Genomic DNA, 13,448 nt, shown 5'->3' with positions numbered 1-13,448 from the left:
CCTTTTAGTTCTCAGTTTATTTGATATTGACAAAAGTTAGTCAGTTTTGTCTGTTCTTCTGTAAAACAAACTAAGATTTATTTTTAGAATTAATATTTTGTTTCTAAGTGGAATTGACAATTTAGTAGTCTGTTTCGTTTGTTCTGTTTTGAAACTTAAACGCTTTAGCGGCTGCCTTTTGTGTAGTTTGCAATATTTGCCTTTATTTATCTGAAAAAGTCTCATGTTCCTTAAGTACATCTACCCTGTTGAACTTATTATGGGAAATAAATATTTAAATAAAAACAAGCTGCTGATTATTTCACATTTTACTTGTGAGCAACAGCACATTTAAATCTTACAAATATAGTTATTTGGCTTATATCGTGATAGATATCGTTATCGCCTGAAATGAAAAAAACATATCGTGATATGAAAAAATCTCATATCGCCCAGCTCTAGTCTTAATGTTATGGGTGATCAGTGTAGTCTGGTAGAAAAGTACGACTCAGTCCTCAAACATTAGAGATCATTAGTTCACTCAGAGATGAGTTTATACAATCTATACCTCACCTTCTTTATCTGTGATGCTTTGATAACTATATTAAAACCTTCCAGGCCATTATGAGATCCAATATATCGTTTGTAAGTACAGTCAGTAGAAGAGCTTCCCTCTGTTCAGGGTGTTGGATCTGAGACCACATTTGATAGTCACTTCACAGAGGCTCAGACTTTAATCACCACTTTCTCTCCTCTTTGTCTCATTCTATCTCTCTGTCTTTGCAGATCGAAAGCTGCTACATGACGTTAAACCTCAAAGTGAGTCTTCCACTGTGGATTTCTTTCATCTTCTACTCCCCTGCCCTCCCACCTGCCATTGATATGTTATATGCCCTTAATTTTGAGCGCAAGAAATGCTATAGGCAAACTAGAGGAGTGACAGTCCTTTGCATTCTCTTAGCATATACTCTGGAAATGGACACATTATGAATTACAGTATTTAGTTCACCTTGATCTAAGCAGCTCTGGTGTTAACCCAGCAAATGCTCATTACAAATTCATGTCATTATTCAGTGCTGAACTTTTATGACAACCGTGACATCACAGCTGTGTTTCTACTTTGAGCCATGAGATATATTGGTTGTGACAAGTGAACATGTGCTATGTTGTGGAGGATTAATGATTTGTAATCATTGCAAATGAGCTAATTTGAGCAATTTACAGCGCTGTCCTTGCATTCCTGTGGTGGCGTTCAATCACTTGCCAGAGTTAGTCCAAGTAAGTGATTGTCAGGTGTTATTGTAGCTCCATTAGGTTGCCACTTCAACATGAAAGTTGTGCCTACTACAAAAGCTTAAATGATTGAATGGGGATTGCATAAAGCTTATATGTGGCAAGCAATCACTGTATGGGGTCTGATTGCCTTTCCTGTGAGATATCCATCACAGCTATTGGACATAGACCAGTAGGTCTAAAGACAGTAAGGCTAATCACTCTCACTGTTACTAGCTTTAGTGTAATATGCCACAGTTTAACATTATGGTCTACTCCTCTCACCATATTCTCACAAAGTCACAAAATTTAGGTTTGTAAGTATTTGACTGACATTTTCTTTCTAGTTAATTCCAATATGCTACACCCTGGTGGTTTTTAAACCAGACTAAGTTAAGGTCAAGACTAAGATAAAGATAGAGTTCAAGTACAAAATTCCAGCTCAAGTTTAACAAAACTTTAAGAAAATTTTTACATAAACTATTTAGTAATTACCAGCATATTTACACATAGTTCCCCATTCTCAGAGTCTCAAAAGCAATTTGACAAACAAGCATGACTTGAAATATAAAGATTTGTTTTTAATCTTTATAAAAATCTCTTGTAGTTAATGCCTTCCTTTAGTCTAAGACCAATGAATATCACTAAATATGGTTTTCTCCTGGCAGTTATTTCAGTTGCTGCTTGTTCGTGGGTTTCTCTCTCTTAGTTTTTTCTTTAGTAACTGAAAGCCATGCTCTATTGGGTTACGATCAAGTGACTGACATGTAACTTGGGTTGCTTTTGCCGTATGTTTGGGATCATTGTCCATTTGTACTGTGGAGTGCTGTCTGACTACTTTAGCAGCATTTGGTTGAACGTGAGCAGAGAATATAGCCCTGTACCTTTAAGAATTCATGCTGCGTCTATCAGCAATCACATTATCAATAAACACTAATGGCTGTGTTCCACTGGCAGTCATACATGCCCATTCGTTCATGCCTCCACTATATTTAATAGTTTGTGATAAACTGCTCTTTTCCTTCTTCATATTGTCCTCTTACCATGATTGTGATACAAGATAATCTTAGTTTCATCTCTTCAAAGATTTTTCTTCATGTAGCCAACTTTTGATATGCTTTTGACAATCCTACCTCTTTACTTGGTTAGATGCTCTGAAGAAACTGTTGTTAACGAAAGAAGGAACTCTGTGAACGACCACTGCAGTTGTTGTCTGTGGTCCTTTGGGGCTTTTAGTGTTGTTGCATCCATTCTTTTTAGGAATGTACCAGATTTTTTATTTGGTCAGTTTAAAGTTTTTTCTATCGCTCCGATGGCACTGCTTTGTTTTGCAATGTAATGATGGCCTCCTTCGATTGTACTGATATCTATTGGGACCTCATATTGAGAGTTACAGTGAATAGCTTCAGCAACTGGGATCAGCTCCATATGTTTCATTCCAATTACACTGAGTCTCTGAAAATGGCTGTTATTGTTAACAGTTAATGTGTAATACTTTTGTTAAATTAAAAGTAAAAGTCTGCACTTCAATAACATCTTGACTGTTTGATTGAAAATTGACTGTGGTGGTTACGGATGTTCCAGTCGACAAACTTGGTCTAAAACTAAGAAACACTCAGCTGTTAAGTTACATTGCAGAACAAGTTAAAGGAACATGTCGAAAGTAACAAAGGCATTTTAAACCATTAATCACATTCTTCAAGAATGAATCATGGTGCTTAAATGTGCAACAACTCACATCACGCGTTGTCAACATTGCACGTTATACTCCAGAAAATGAGGAAGAAAAACACTTCAAATAAAGCGAGGTTGAATATGATATGGAAAAATATTACTACAAAAGAAGTTCATGTATTACTAAAATATGACAAATTAACATCCGAAAAACGAATAAAGTACACTGAAAAGTGTGTCGTGCATTATGAGTGATGTAGGCTGTTTGAAAATTCATGACAACCACCAAAATAAAAATTTAAATCTAAAATTTAAAAAAAAATCATTCATCTTCTTCCACTTATCTGAAGTCATGGGGGCAGCAGCAGGGAAGCTCAGACCTCCCTCTCACCACCTACTTCAGCTTTTCCAAGGAAAATGTTTTCCCAGGCTAGCTGATAGATGTAATCTCTCCAGCGGGTCCCAGGTCTACACCGAGGCCTCCTCCCAGTAAGATATGCCCAGTTGGAAAACTTTACCCAGAAGGCAACAGCCTTAGCTGTTCCCTTTCAATGTGAGAGTAGCAGCTCTACTCTGAGCCCCTCCCAAATGACTGAACTCCTCACACACACTGTGTGTGTGTGTGTGTGTGTGTGTGTGTGTGGTAACCTTTGATTTCTCAACCCTACACTCTTTGTTTGATTGTGATTCATTTGGCTAAATATAAAATGATGAATGTAAAGTATGAAGTTGATATAAGTATTTATTTATCACATTTTCTAGATAATGGATGACTTGATGGTACTTTTTCAAAGTAAAATCAGATTTGTTAAACTAAACTTTTAATATGATGCAGAGGCACTTGTAATCAAGCATTAAAAACAATCAGGGTCAAAGTGGTAAAGCATTACTAAAGCAAGATGCATGTAGCCCAAGCAGTTTCAAACAGGAGCCTTGTAGTGACAATCTGAAAAATCTGAGGACAATTGTGAGTTATTTTTAACGACTCCAAAACAATTTAAATACATAAATAAATAAATAAATAATGAAATTGTATTTCTAGTAAGACACTTACTAGTATAGTAAGTATATTTTAAGTAAAATTATGGATGGAGTAAGAAGACCTACAGTGCTATTAAAGTGCTACAGTCAAGTAGATATCTTTTGATATCAACTTGACTGTAGCACTGTAGCTTCTCTAGCTGCCATGTGAATATTGGATGTCATACCTCATTTCCTCCTTCTTGCTTTATTTTCATACTAACCCAAAACTTGCTTGAGTTGGCTCTTGTATGTCCACATAATAACATCATTTTCTCCACTGTTTTTCTCCATCTCATCTTCACTCTCTGTGGGTCTTTATTATCACAACTAAGGCGATGCTCTTTTCTACACAACATTAAGGAAAAAGTCTTTCACTGGGTCAGCTTCTTTCTGTTTAGGTAAAGTGATTCATTTACAGAAAAATAATATTAAAACTGAAATTATATCCTGCAAATTAATAAAATGTGGCTGATAAAATTATTTACATTACAGTCTTAAAGGATCTGTGGGTAACCTTGGTATTAATTGTTAAGCTACACTACACTGCAAGCTAACATCGGATAAAAGAGTGAGAGTGATAAGACGTATATTAGATGGTGCTGATCTACACTATCATGGTGTATTGTGCAATGTAGGTCTACAACAACTTGAAGAACATTGCACATACTGTATCCCTCAGTATCAGTATAATAGCGCAAAAATAGTTCTAAATGCTAGTCTTGTTTTTGTTTAACACTATTAAATGATTATATTACAGATACGATTTTGTGAAAATTCAAGCTATCTACAGCTGGTAGCTAAATACTATCTAGCTGTGAGAGTCTGGTTCCTAATGTTAGTTGATAAAGTATTCAATTTGGATAGCTACAGTGAGTTACATAGATTAGGTTTTGAGGTTTGGGTAAATTCGTTGACAAAATCATCAACACTCAGCAATGCAGCTAGCCGGTTAACCTAACCTTATTTTCTTGCTAAACTTCTCCATTTTTCTCCATTTGTTTACTTTTATAGCTGACGCTGAGCTCCAGTTCCATTAGACTGAAGCTTGGCCATAAATGTTGAATTTTGTTGACCTATTCAGTATTGGACAGGAAAAGTGTTAGATTATTGCAGCAGAACATTGTATTCCAAGCATTTCTCATCTTTTGAACCCACAATACAACTATGCTGCCCACAACTGAGTTTGAGATTGTTTCAGTTATGTGTTGGACAGTATCTAATGTAGCCTTGACCCACAGTCACAGTGGTATTGCTCTTTTTAAACATTGTTTAGAGTACCTAAACAATGAATTAAAGCACTGATTATGTTGAATTTGAGCAACATAAATGGACATTGATTGCCTGGCCATTATTTTGTCCTATTCCCTTAGGCCATTACTTGAAGTGCTTCTTGAGGAATAAGAGAATTGAAGGTAGCCATTTTTTGTGTGTGTCTTGTGTCTCAGGTATGGAGAGCTCCAATGATGTGGCTCTGTACTCAGGCCTTGGAGCCGGCATAATCACCGTTGCAATCCTTGTGGTGGCTGTCATGCTGTACAGGAAAAATCACAGCGAGTACGGCGTGGACGTTATTGACTCCTCTGCGCTCACCGGGGGTTTCCAGTCTTTCAACTTCAAGAACACCAGACAAGGTAAGAGAGTGCCTTCGACTGCGTGTTGACACGAGACAGCGACCACAAGGCCAAACGGCAGCATCATCACAGACCTTTCTGACAGGGCCACCAGGTGATTGATGGCATTTGTTTGCATCAAGCAGAATGTGTGCAGCCTCCCTATCTGCTTAGGATTTATCCCTCCATAATCAGCGAAAGAACTAGTCCTTCTATTTTGACAGACCTGCTCGTCTGTTATTGTGAAGTGGTAGATAATCAATCTCTGATAGACACCTATACTACCACCCCTCCTCCCTGCAGACCACACATTTGAATGTCAGGCAACCAATATTCTCCATTAGATTACACTGGCCTAAGCCACTGATGGGTATGGAACAGTGAACATCAATTCAATTTCTGTTGGGTGCAGCGGTAACTTTGGTTGACGACTGTGGCCATCTCAGACAGCCTCGCTACAGGCATCCACATGACCGTTCCTAACACTTCTGGGTTAGTGCATGTGATAGCCATGGCGCTGACAGGTGATTCATCCTCAGTGCATCCGTGAAGAGTCCCATTAGGGGCCTACACTCTACCCCACAGCACCTCCAAGGCCTAGGGAGCCGGTCTAGCCCCACCCGTTGTCATGGCATTGGAAAGGTGCGAGACAAAACACCAGGTCTACATTCAGCAGGTCATTAATCCTATTTAAATAGGCCAGTTCTCCTTACAGCCTGCCTGCTGTGCCCTCGACCAGCCACAATCACTCCTTTCCATTTTCTATTGAAATGTAGAACACCTTCTTCCACATCTCTTTCCCGCAGTTTCTTTTGAAGGAAGTTGTTGAGGCATTTTATACAGGCCTGCTTGTTAAAGTTTTACAATCCTTTTTATAAACATGGCAAGAAATTAAATGCTTCCTTGAGGATGGAAAGACCTTACAAAGTTTTTGTTTAATTGTATCTTAATAGCATTTTCATGCCCAATAATTACTAGCAAGAAATTTTTTTAAAGAAGTTCTTAAATGCTTTCGGATGGCTCTCTGCTATCAGAGTGCAGAATGAGTCTTTGGACCTGAACCTGTCTCTGTGCATTACTTCTCCTTCTGAGTGATTTTTAATCAGAAGCCCAATTCCAAACCTATCCCTCAAGGTATTCAACCTGAGGTACATTTCATTAACTTCTCTCATCTCACCACTGCCATTCCATTTTCACTGCGCCATTCTTAAAGATGCACACTCAAGCGATAATCAGATCATTCTCCACTCGACCGGAGGGGAGAAAATTTAGCAGTGATCGAATGTCAGCTGCAGAGGGGTAATGTCCACCAGAGTGCGGCTCTGACCAAGAGCCAGAATATCAGCAGAGCTGCCTGTGGGTTCACTTGAAATGAAAAATGCGTCTTTTTTTTTATCAATTTCTTTGGGAACATCATCTTTAGTGGCAATTACCAGGTTATGTTACCTGCATCATATGTGCTGGTGCTTTGTCATCTGGAATGCAGGCACTAGAGTGGTGAATGATAAAGTATGTTAAATCTGCAATGATATTAATACAGTATACTGCAGTGGTTTCCACATGGTACACAGAGGCACACTGCTGTGCTGTGAGCAGAACTGTAAATGGTAAATGTACTGGTTCTTATATAGCGCTTTTCTACTCTATCTGAGCACTCAAAGAGCTGCTGAGGATTTTGTAACAATATATTATTTTGATCTAGTTTTGTAATATTTACTTCATGAACATGGTTCATGCTTTTGCCACATGGTGAGGAGAGTATGACACCATACTCAAACTGTGGAGGGAAAACTATAATTTTCTTGTATTTAACAAAACATAACAAACCAACAGTGCAGACAACCCATTAGACCTTGTTTTTTGGTAATGGAAATGCCAAATTTTAGATGGAAAAAATGGTTGATGGTGTTTTTTGTTTTGTTTTTCTTGTTTTTTTGTTATGTCAGTCCTACACTCGCTTTCTGGCTCTCTTTTTGGACTTCATTGTTTCAGTTTTTTCAGCTGACTTTCTCCTGCTTTTTGATTTTTGTTTGTTGTTTCCCCCCTTAGCAGTGCAGGCTTCTCTTTAACAACAACCTGTTTCCTTATAAAGACAAATAGAGACATGGCAGTATGCACATTGTAGGTGTAGCAACCACAAGCTGTTGATACAGAAACTGATTCACTAACATATTCTAACACTAACAGAACTGACCACGTTTCACAAAAACAGTGGTAATTTTTCAAGTGAACACATCTTTGCTCAGGGTACAGGGTACTCGGGTTACCCTTCCTGCCATCATCTTAAAAGGGATTTATATGTTCTCCTGGAATTAAACCAGCAACCTTTTAACTGTGACAGGAAAAAATAAGGGATAAAGTTTTGAAAGAATAAGTGAAAAAGCAACACACACTCCAAGATGCTCATCACAAATCACATACCAGGTAATTAATGACTTCCCTAAAAATAAAACAACATTAGCCTCCTGCTTTGCACCCCTCGCCTGGCAACAGCTGGGCAGCAAGGACTCAATGACTTCACTGTTATCTTGGCTGGCTCATCGAGGGGCACGGCACGTCTGCCAAATCGATGCGGCGTGCTCCTTGCTCTGTTTGGCAGCGTCGTCAAATCTAATGGTCACAGATGAAGACGCCTCCCTCTCACCTCCCTCAGTAGGCTGCTGCTGGGTTCATGCTGGGAGATGAAGGACTCCCCTCATTTACAGAGCGGTCACATAGATCCTCGTGGCCCTCCCTCCTGTCCTTCAGGAGGACAACTGGGTGTCCAGAGGAGCTGACTCCAGCAGATGGATTATGGAGATCAAGCTGTGGGTGTGCTTGGTAATTAAATCTAACGCTCTGACCGTGGCTCAGAGCCCTGGACCTTCTGTCCAGGTTGTGCTCCCTTACCTCTGATGTAGCGGCTGCCTGCCCGGGCATGTTGTTTTAATTGCTGCTGGAATTTCATTGGTCAGCTGCAAGAATTTTCGAGCGATGTGGCCTTTAAACCTGAACTGACCTGGATCAGTGCTATCTGGGGACATCCAGATATTTGTATTAATTTTAAATATTAACGCTGATTTTAATATTTTGTTCTTTTTTTTTTGGTGAAATGACAACTCAGTTGAATGTAATCTGCTGCACTGTGCTGCAGACAGAGAGCCTGGATAATATTTAATTTAAGTAAGATGTTTTTCAGCTTTTAAACATCTTTGAATTTCTTCTTCTTCTTTTTTTTTCTTTCCTAAATCAAGGCATTAAAAAATACCAGAATCGTACAATCTTGACCTTTTTTAGTTGTATCTGGGACAACAGTGAATTTCATTATCCCATGTGAGTGCTGTTTAGGTAGGGCTTTGATTCATTAGTTAAATGAGTTCCCTGCCTAATACAGGTCCCTTGTGAGCAGGGCTTCTAGGTGACTTGTGTGCTGTCTTTCCATCTCTGTAGGAAACCCGTTGCTTCTCAACTCCTCCATGCAGCCAGACTTAACAGTGGGCCGGACATACAGCACTCCCCTCTGCTTCCAGGACAGCACAGATAAAGAGCTCTTTGACCCCCTGCCAGACATCAAGGTCAAAGTTCAGAGCTCCTTTATGGTTTCACTAGGTGTGGCCGAGAGGGCGGAGTTCCACGCCAAAGCCCCAGCCGAGACCTTCCCGCGAGATCTGAGCCGGGACTATTGCAGCACCATGGACAGAAGGAAGAAGGGCCTGCTTACCCTCAATGGGCCCTTCAGCTCCTGCAAAGAGCCGCTGAGGACCACCGGTGTGTTTGGTCACCATGGAGGGAGGCTGGTTGTGCCAAACACAGGTGAGCTTTACAGAAAAGTTGCTGGACTATCATGCAAAACCATAACCATAATTTTCCACCAATTTTCTTGCTTTAGTTTTTTTTTACTTCCTCTTATCTGTGCGTCTTGAAAGCATAGTATTTCTTTGTTGCAGTTCATTAAGACAAACAGCAGAGTGATTCTCTAGAAGGTGGGCAGGACTGCTTAGAAACAGGTCCCTATCAGTAATCAGCAACCATTTTAGCTTTCTTTTAAAACAGAAAATTATTACTGTCTTAACCAAAGTATATTCAGGGACCACCATATCAATGTATCATGAAAAAGAAAAAATGCTAGTGTGACACAGCAGATGCAATAGTAAAAGTATAACAAACCATCGATTGAATCAGAAACTATAAAGCAGGATTTATAGGTTACTGCTGATTGAACTTGAAGTTAAAGACCTCTTAGAATGCTGTATTTCTTGTTGTACGAAGCAGCTAGGGTGTTTCTCAGAGGTCAGCGGCTCACAGAGGGGAAATAAAAGATGCGATGTGTCTGTCAGTTTAGTGTGAAGGATTAATCTCTTGCCCTGACAGTAAAAGTGACTCAGCATTTGTCTGGGGCTTCCCAAATATGCATCACATGTTCTCAAGCCGAGATAAAGAAGTGCACACATAATGCAGATGCTAATGCCAAGTTCAGACTACACAGTGGAAGCTGAGAAGATGTAGAGCAGTGGGTCCAAAAATAAGCATAGGGCCCTGGGATACATTTTATCCCATGTAGCAACAACCACCGAAGCCACGTCTTAGACACCTTGTGACATTCTAACAAAAAGACAAGCCCGCCAGAACTGATATTTTTAACTTCTCTCGACCTCCTATGACAATCTCCACAATTTGTTTTGTGACGTTGACTAATAGGAGCAGAGAGCTTTCTGGCTTGCATGGCAAAAGAAAGAATCCAGAGAACAGGCAGCCCATACTGTTCCAACTGAAAGGTCCACAGTCACAGACCAGCCACTAGCATACACACGAATTTATGCGCAAGAATAGATTCTACATTTTGCTTTGGGTAGCTGGTTGCTGGCCCATCCCTACTTGTGAAAGACTCTAAGCTCTGACCAGTTGAGGTCTGTCGTGTCGCTCTGACTCAAGTCACTGCAAGATCAGACAGAAATAGCTTGAATAGCTTAAAAGACCAACTCACTCCTAAACTCCAGGCACCCCAGAATATTAAGCTTATTTTTGCATTTCTTCAGAGTATTGTTTCAGAGAAATACATTGAGGAGTTAAAGTTTTTGTTGTCTAAGGATAACTTGTTTCCATTATCCATCTTTTAAACTTTTTTATGCTACAGTCACACTGGAAAAGAAAATTGTTGGCGACTGCAATGAACAAGTGACCTCTCACAGTCAATTGTTTCAAAGCGACTCTGGTGCGTCCAGACAGCAATAAAACAGCAATAAGGCGGAGTCAGTCTGATGGCAGACTGAGAGCAGATTTGTGACTGAATGGGGTCAAGCTGGCAATTACATGCAATCTGTCTGTGATAATATGGCAATTAACTGTGATAAATGGGCAAAAATCACCAATCTGTTGCCATCTACTTATGACGAAGTTCGCATTAAACTTCTGAAGTCAGAGTCAGCAGGAGGAGTGGAAGACTTAATTCTGGGGATGCTGGTTTTGGGTTGCTGATGTTTCCTTTCCCAGTGTGCTAACCCTAACCTCAATCCTACCCAATGCTCTGGGAGAGCAGCACCAACCACTACTATACAATCAGTTGGCAAGCTGTTGACTTAAGTCCTCTGTTGCAAAAAGACATGTCGCAGCCAAATTGCACTCATTGGCGCAGATGGACTCAGATTGATTGATGTGTGTTCGCAATCCGTCTGCATTTATAAGTTACACAAGATTATATGCAAACCTTTGCCAGTCTTTGTCCAAGAGAGATTGCATTCAAGTTGCCCCATGATAGTTTGGAGACAGGTTGCCTCCCACCAGCTGATGTGTACAATCACCTTGAGACTGAAAGGAATCCCTGCAACTACTTGTAGCTGGTTCCTGAATGTGAAGAAATTAATTGTAATCACCGGGCAACCATCAATTTGTCCTAGCTGCAAACAGGTTGCTGTTCTATTCTGGTGTAACAAAGCCAGGAGTGGTCACATGAATCTAGGATTTCTAGCTATGATCATGTTCAGATTAAAAAGGGGACAAATATGGACTGGCAGCAGTCGCAGAATTTAAATGAAAAAACAAACAAACTATAACATATGAAAAATCCACCGAAGGTAAAAACATATAATACAAGCTGAAATCAACACAGCTGCTGTAGCCAAAGCAGCAGCCCGTGAGTGTGCATGGTAAGAAAAAGCATTGTACAATATGCATAGAATTATAAAGCACTGTATGAGTGCACTGGAAAAAGTGCTATAAATAAAGTCCATTTAAAGCCCGGAGGCAAGGCTGGCAGAAATGCTGACTGTGTCACTTAACAGGCTTATCAGCATCAGTGCCCCATCATTACATCAAGAGAAGATGTAGCTGTTGTTTGGTATTTGTGTTAAATTAATGTCTTTCTTTAATGTATTGCTCCTGTGGCAACCCTGGCAGTACTAACATGAGAGCAAGCAAACAGCAAATATAAAATCATTCAAACTACTAAAAAGGTTTGCTTGCAAATTTTATAAAAGGTCAGCAATTGCAAGGCTTAGTTGCCCAGCCATTCATATGTTAGCCTGTCTGTGTTCCCCCGTGGGAACTATCCCACCACCATGACACTGAAAACCTATAGCAAAACCTGAAGCCACGTTGGTCACTAAAAGCCCTTCTGTGAATTATTTATTTACCCTCAAACTCATTAATTTTCAACTGACTGCTTTTGTAGAATACTTTGAGTATAAAACTTAATCAATTTATAAGCGAAATTAAATGCAGGACTTGTGCTCTACCTACAGCTATACCTATAAAGAAACATGCTATATACACACAGATTTACAAATAGATGTTTCCTGAATCGATGTTGGATGTATATATATAAAGTCATCAGTTGGAAAGGACAAATAAAAAGATAATGTAAATCACCTTGTCAAAGTTTGTTCTAAACAAATGGCACATATCATTACTATATGACAACTAGTGCATGAACACACTCCTTAGACCCTGTAAGCTGTTGCTAAGATCCATCTGTGCTGTTGCCAAGGCAGGTAGCTGTTTGTTATTCCTCCACGTCATTGCGAGCTCTCTCAGGCAAACGGGGGTCACGCTGTCATCGTGTCCTGCCAACACAAATGGCTGGAGGAGTCTGTGTGAACTGTGCCAACCACTTCACTTACAGCCCTCTTCTGTGGTCCTCCCATATACACGGTGGTGTTCTTCAGCCTGCATGGAGAGGTGAAGTGAAATCAGCCTCCCACGGTCGTCTTTCAGGCTGAAGGTCTGTGTGGAGAAGTCTTTGCTATCAAGAGCAGAACTCGCACGGTGTGTCTGCAGGGACTGCTGTTCATTAGACTGAACAGGCAGCCATACGCAGCACTTCACTGCAGATTACTGGAGTTCTCCAGTCACCTTAGTGATACAAACCAAAATAGCAACGTTCCTTACATCTGTTCAGCCATTTTTAAGGAGTGGATTCACACTACATCTCCCACACAAAATCAGGGGACTTGCAGCTTTGAAGAATTAATTAAAATTTCATTAGAAATGAAAGACCGTGCAGCTGATTCTGTCTTTGAAAACAATGTCCTAAATTACTCTGGATAATTCACAAACCCCACTTTCAGCATTTTCAGTAGCTGTACCTATTTTCTACCAAAGAAATAAATCCTTTCACAGTGGCCATGAAGCTTAAGGAAGCACTCTTAATCACTTTAAAGGTACTTTTGATTGTTTAAACTTTCTAAATGAACAAAAACTATGAGTCTCAGAATTATTTGAGATAGTGTTAGAATCTTTTTAAATTCTCTAAACACTTCATTTTCAAATAATTTTACTTTTCTGCCATTGATTTCATGGTTAGCGGTCTAAAATGGTCTTGAAGAAACTCACTGACAACAATACAATTACAAACAACATGAAATACAACTTGCTCTGCAGGAGACATTCTTTCTGTTGAAATATTGTGAATCCCAG

General features: G+C 39.7%; 1 protein-coding gene across 2 annotated transcripts in view; it reads left to right on the top strand.

Moving 5' to 3' along the window:
* Nucleotides 1-13,448, top strand: part of LOC146696509 (netrin receptor UNC5D-like) — a 286,577-nt gene that overhangs the window by 190,276 nt on the left and 82,853 nt on the right. Inside the window, exons 8-10 of one of the 2 annotated variants that reach the window (XM_085474632.1) lie at nt 766-798; nt 5,394-5,579; nt 8,988-9,350. In XM_085474632.1, the coding sequence (XP_085330758.1) occupies nt 766-798; nt 5,394-5,579; nt 8,988-9,350 (582 nt within the window). The remainder of the gene's footprint in view (nt 1-765; nt 799-5,393; nt 5,580-8,987; nt 9,351-13,448) is intronic. The other variant, XM_085474633.1, reaches the window with a different exon arrangement.

The sequence above is a fragment of the Copadichromis virginalis genome, linkage group LG12 (genome assembly GCF_057382275.1).
Source record: "Copadichromis virginalis isolate Kocher_CV1m ecotype Utaka linkage group LG12, C_Virginalis_male_GT1.1, whole genome shotgun sequence".
In the NCBI taxonomy this organism is placed as follows: Eukaryota; Metazoa; Chordata; class Actinopteri; order Cichliformes; family Cichlidae; genus Copadichromis; species Copadichromis virginalis.
The sequence above is the reverse complement of the archived record's forward strand: the minus strand, read 5'-3'. Positions and strand labels throughout refer to the sequence as shown.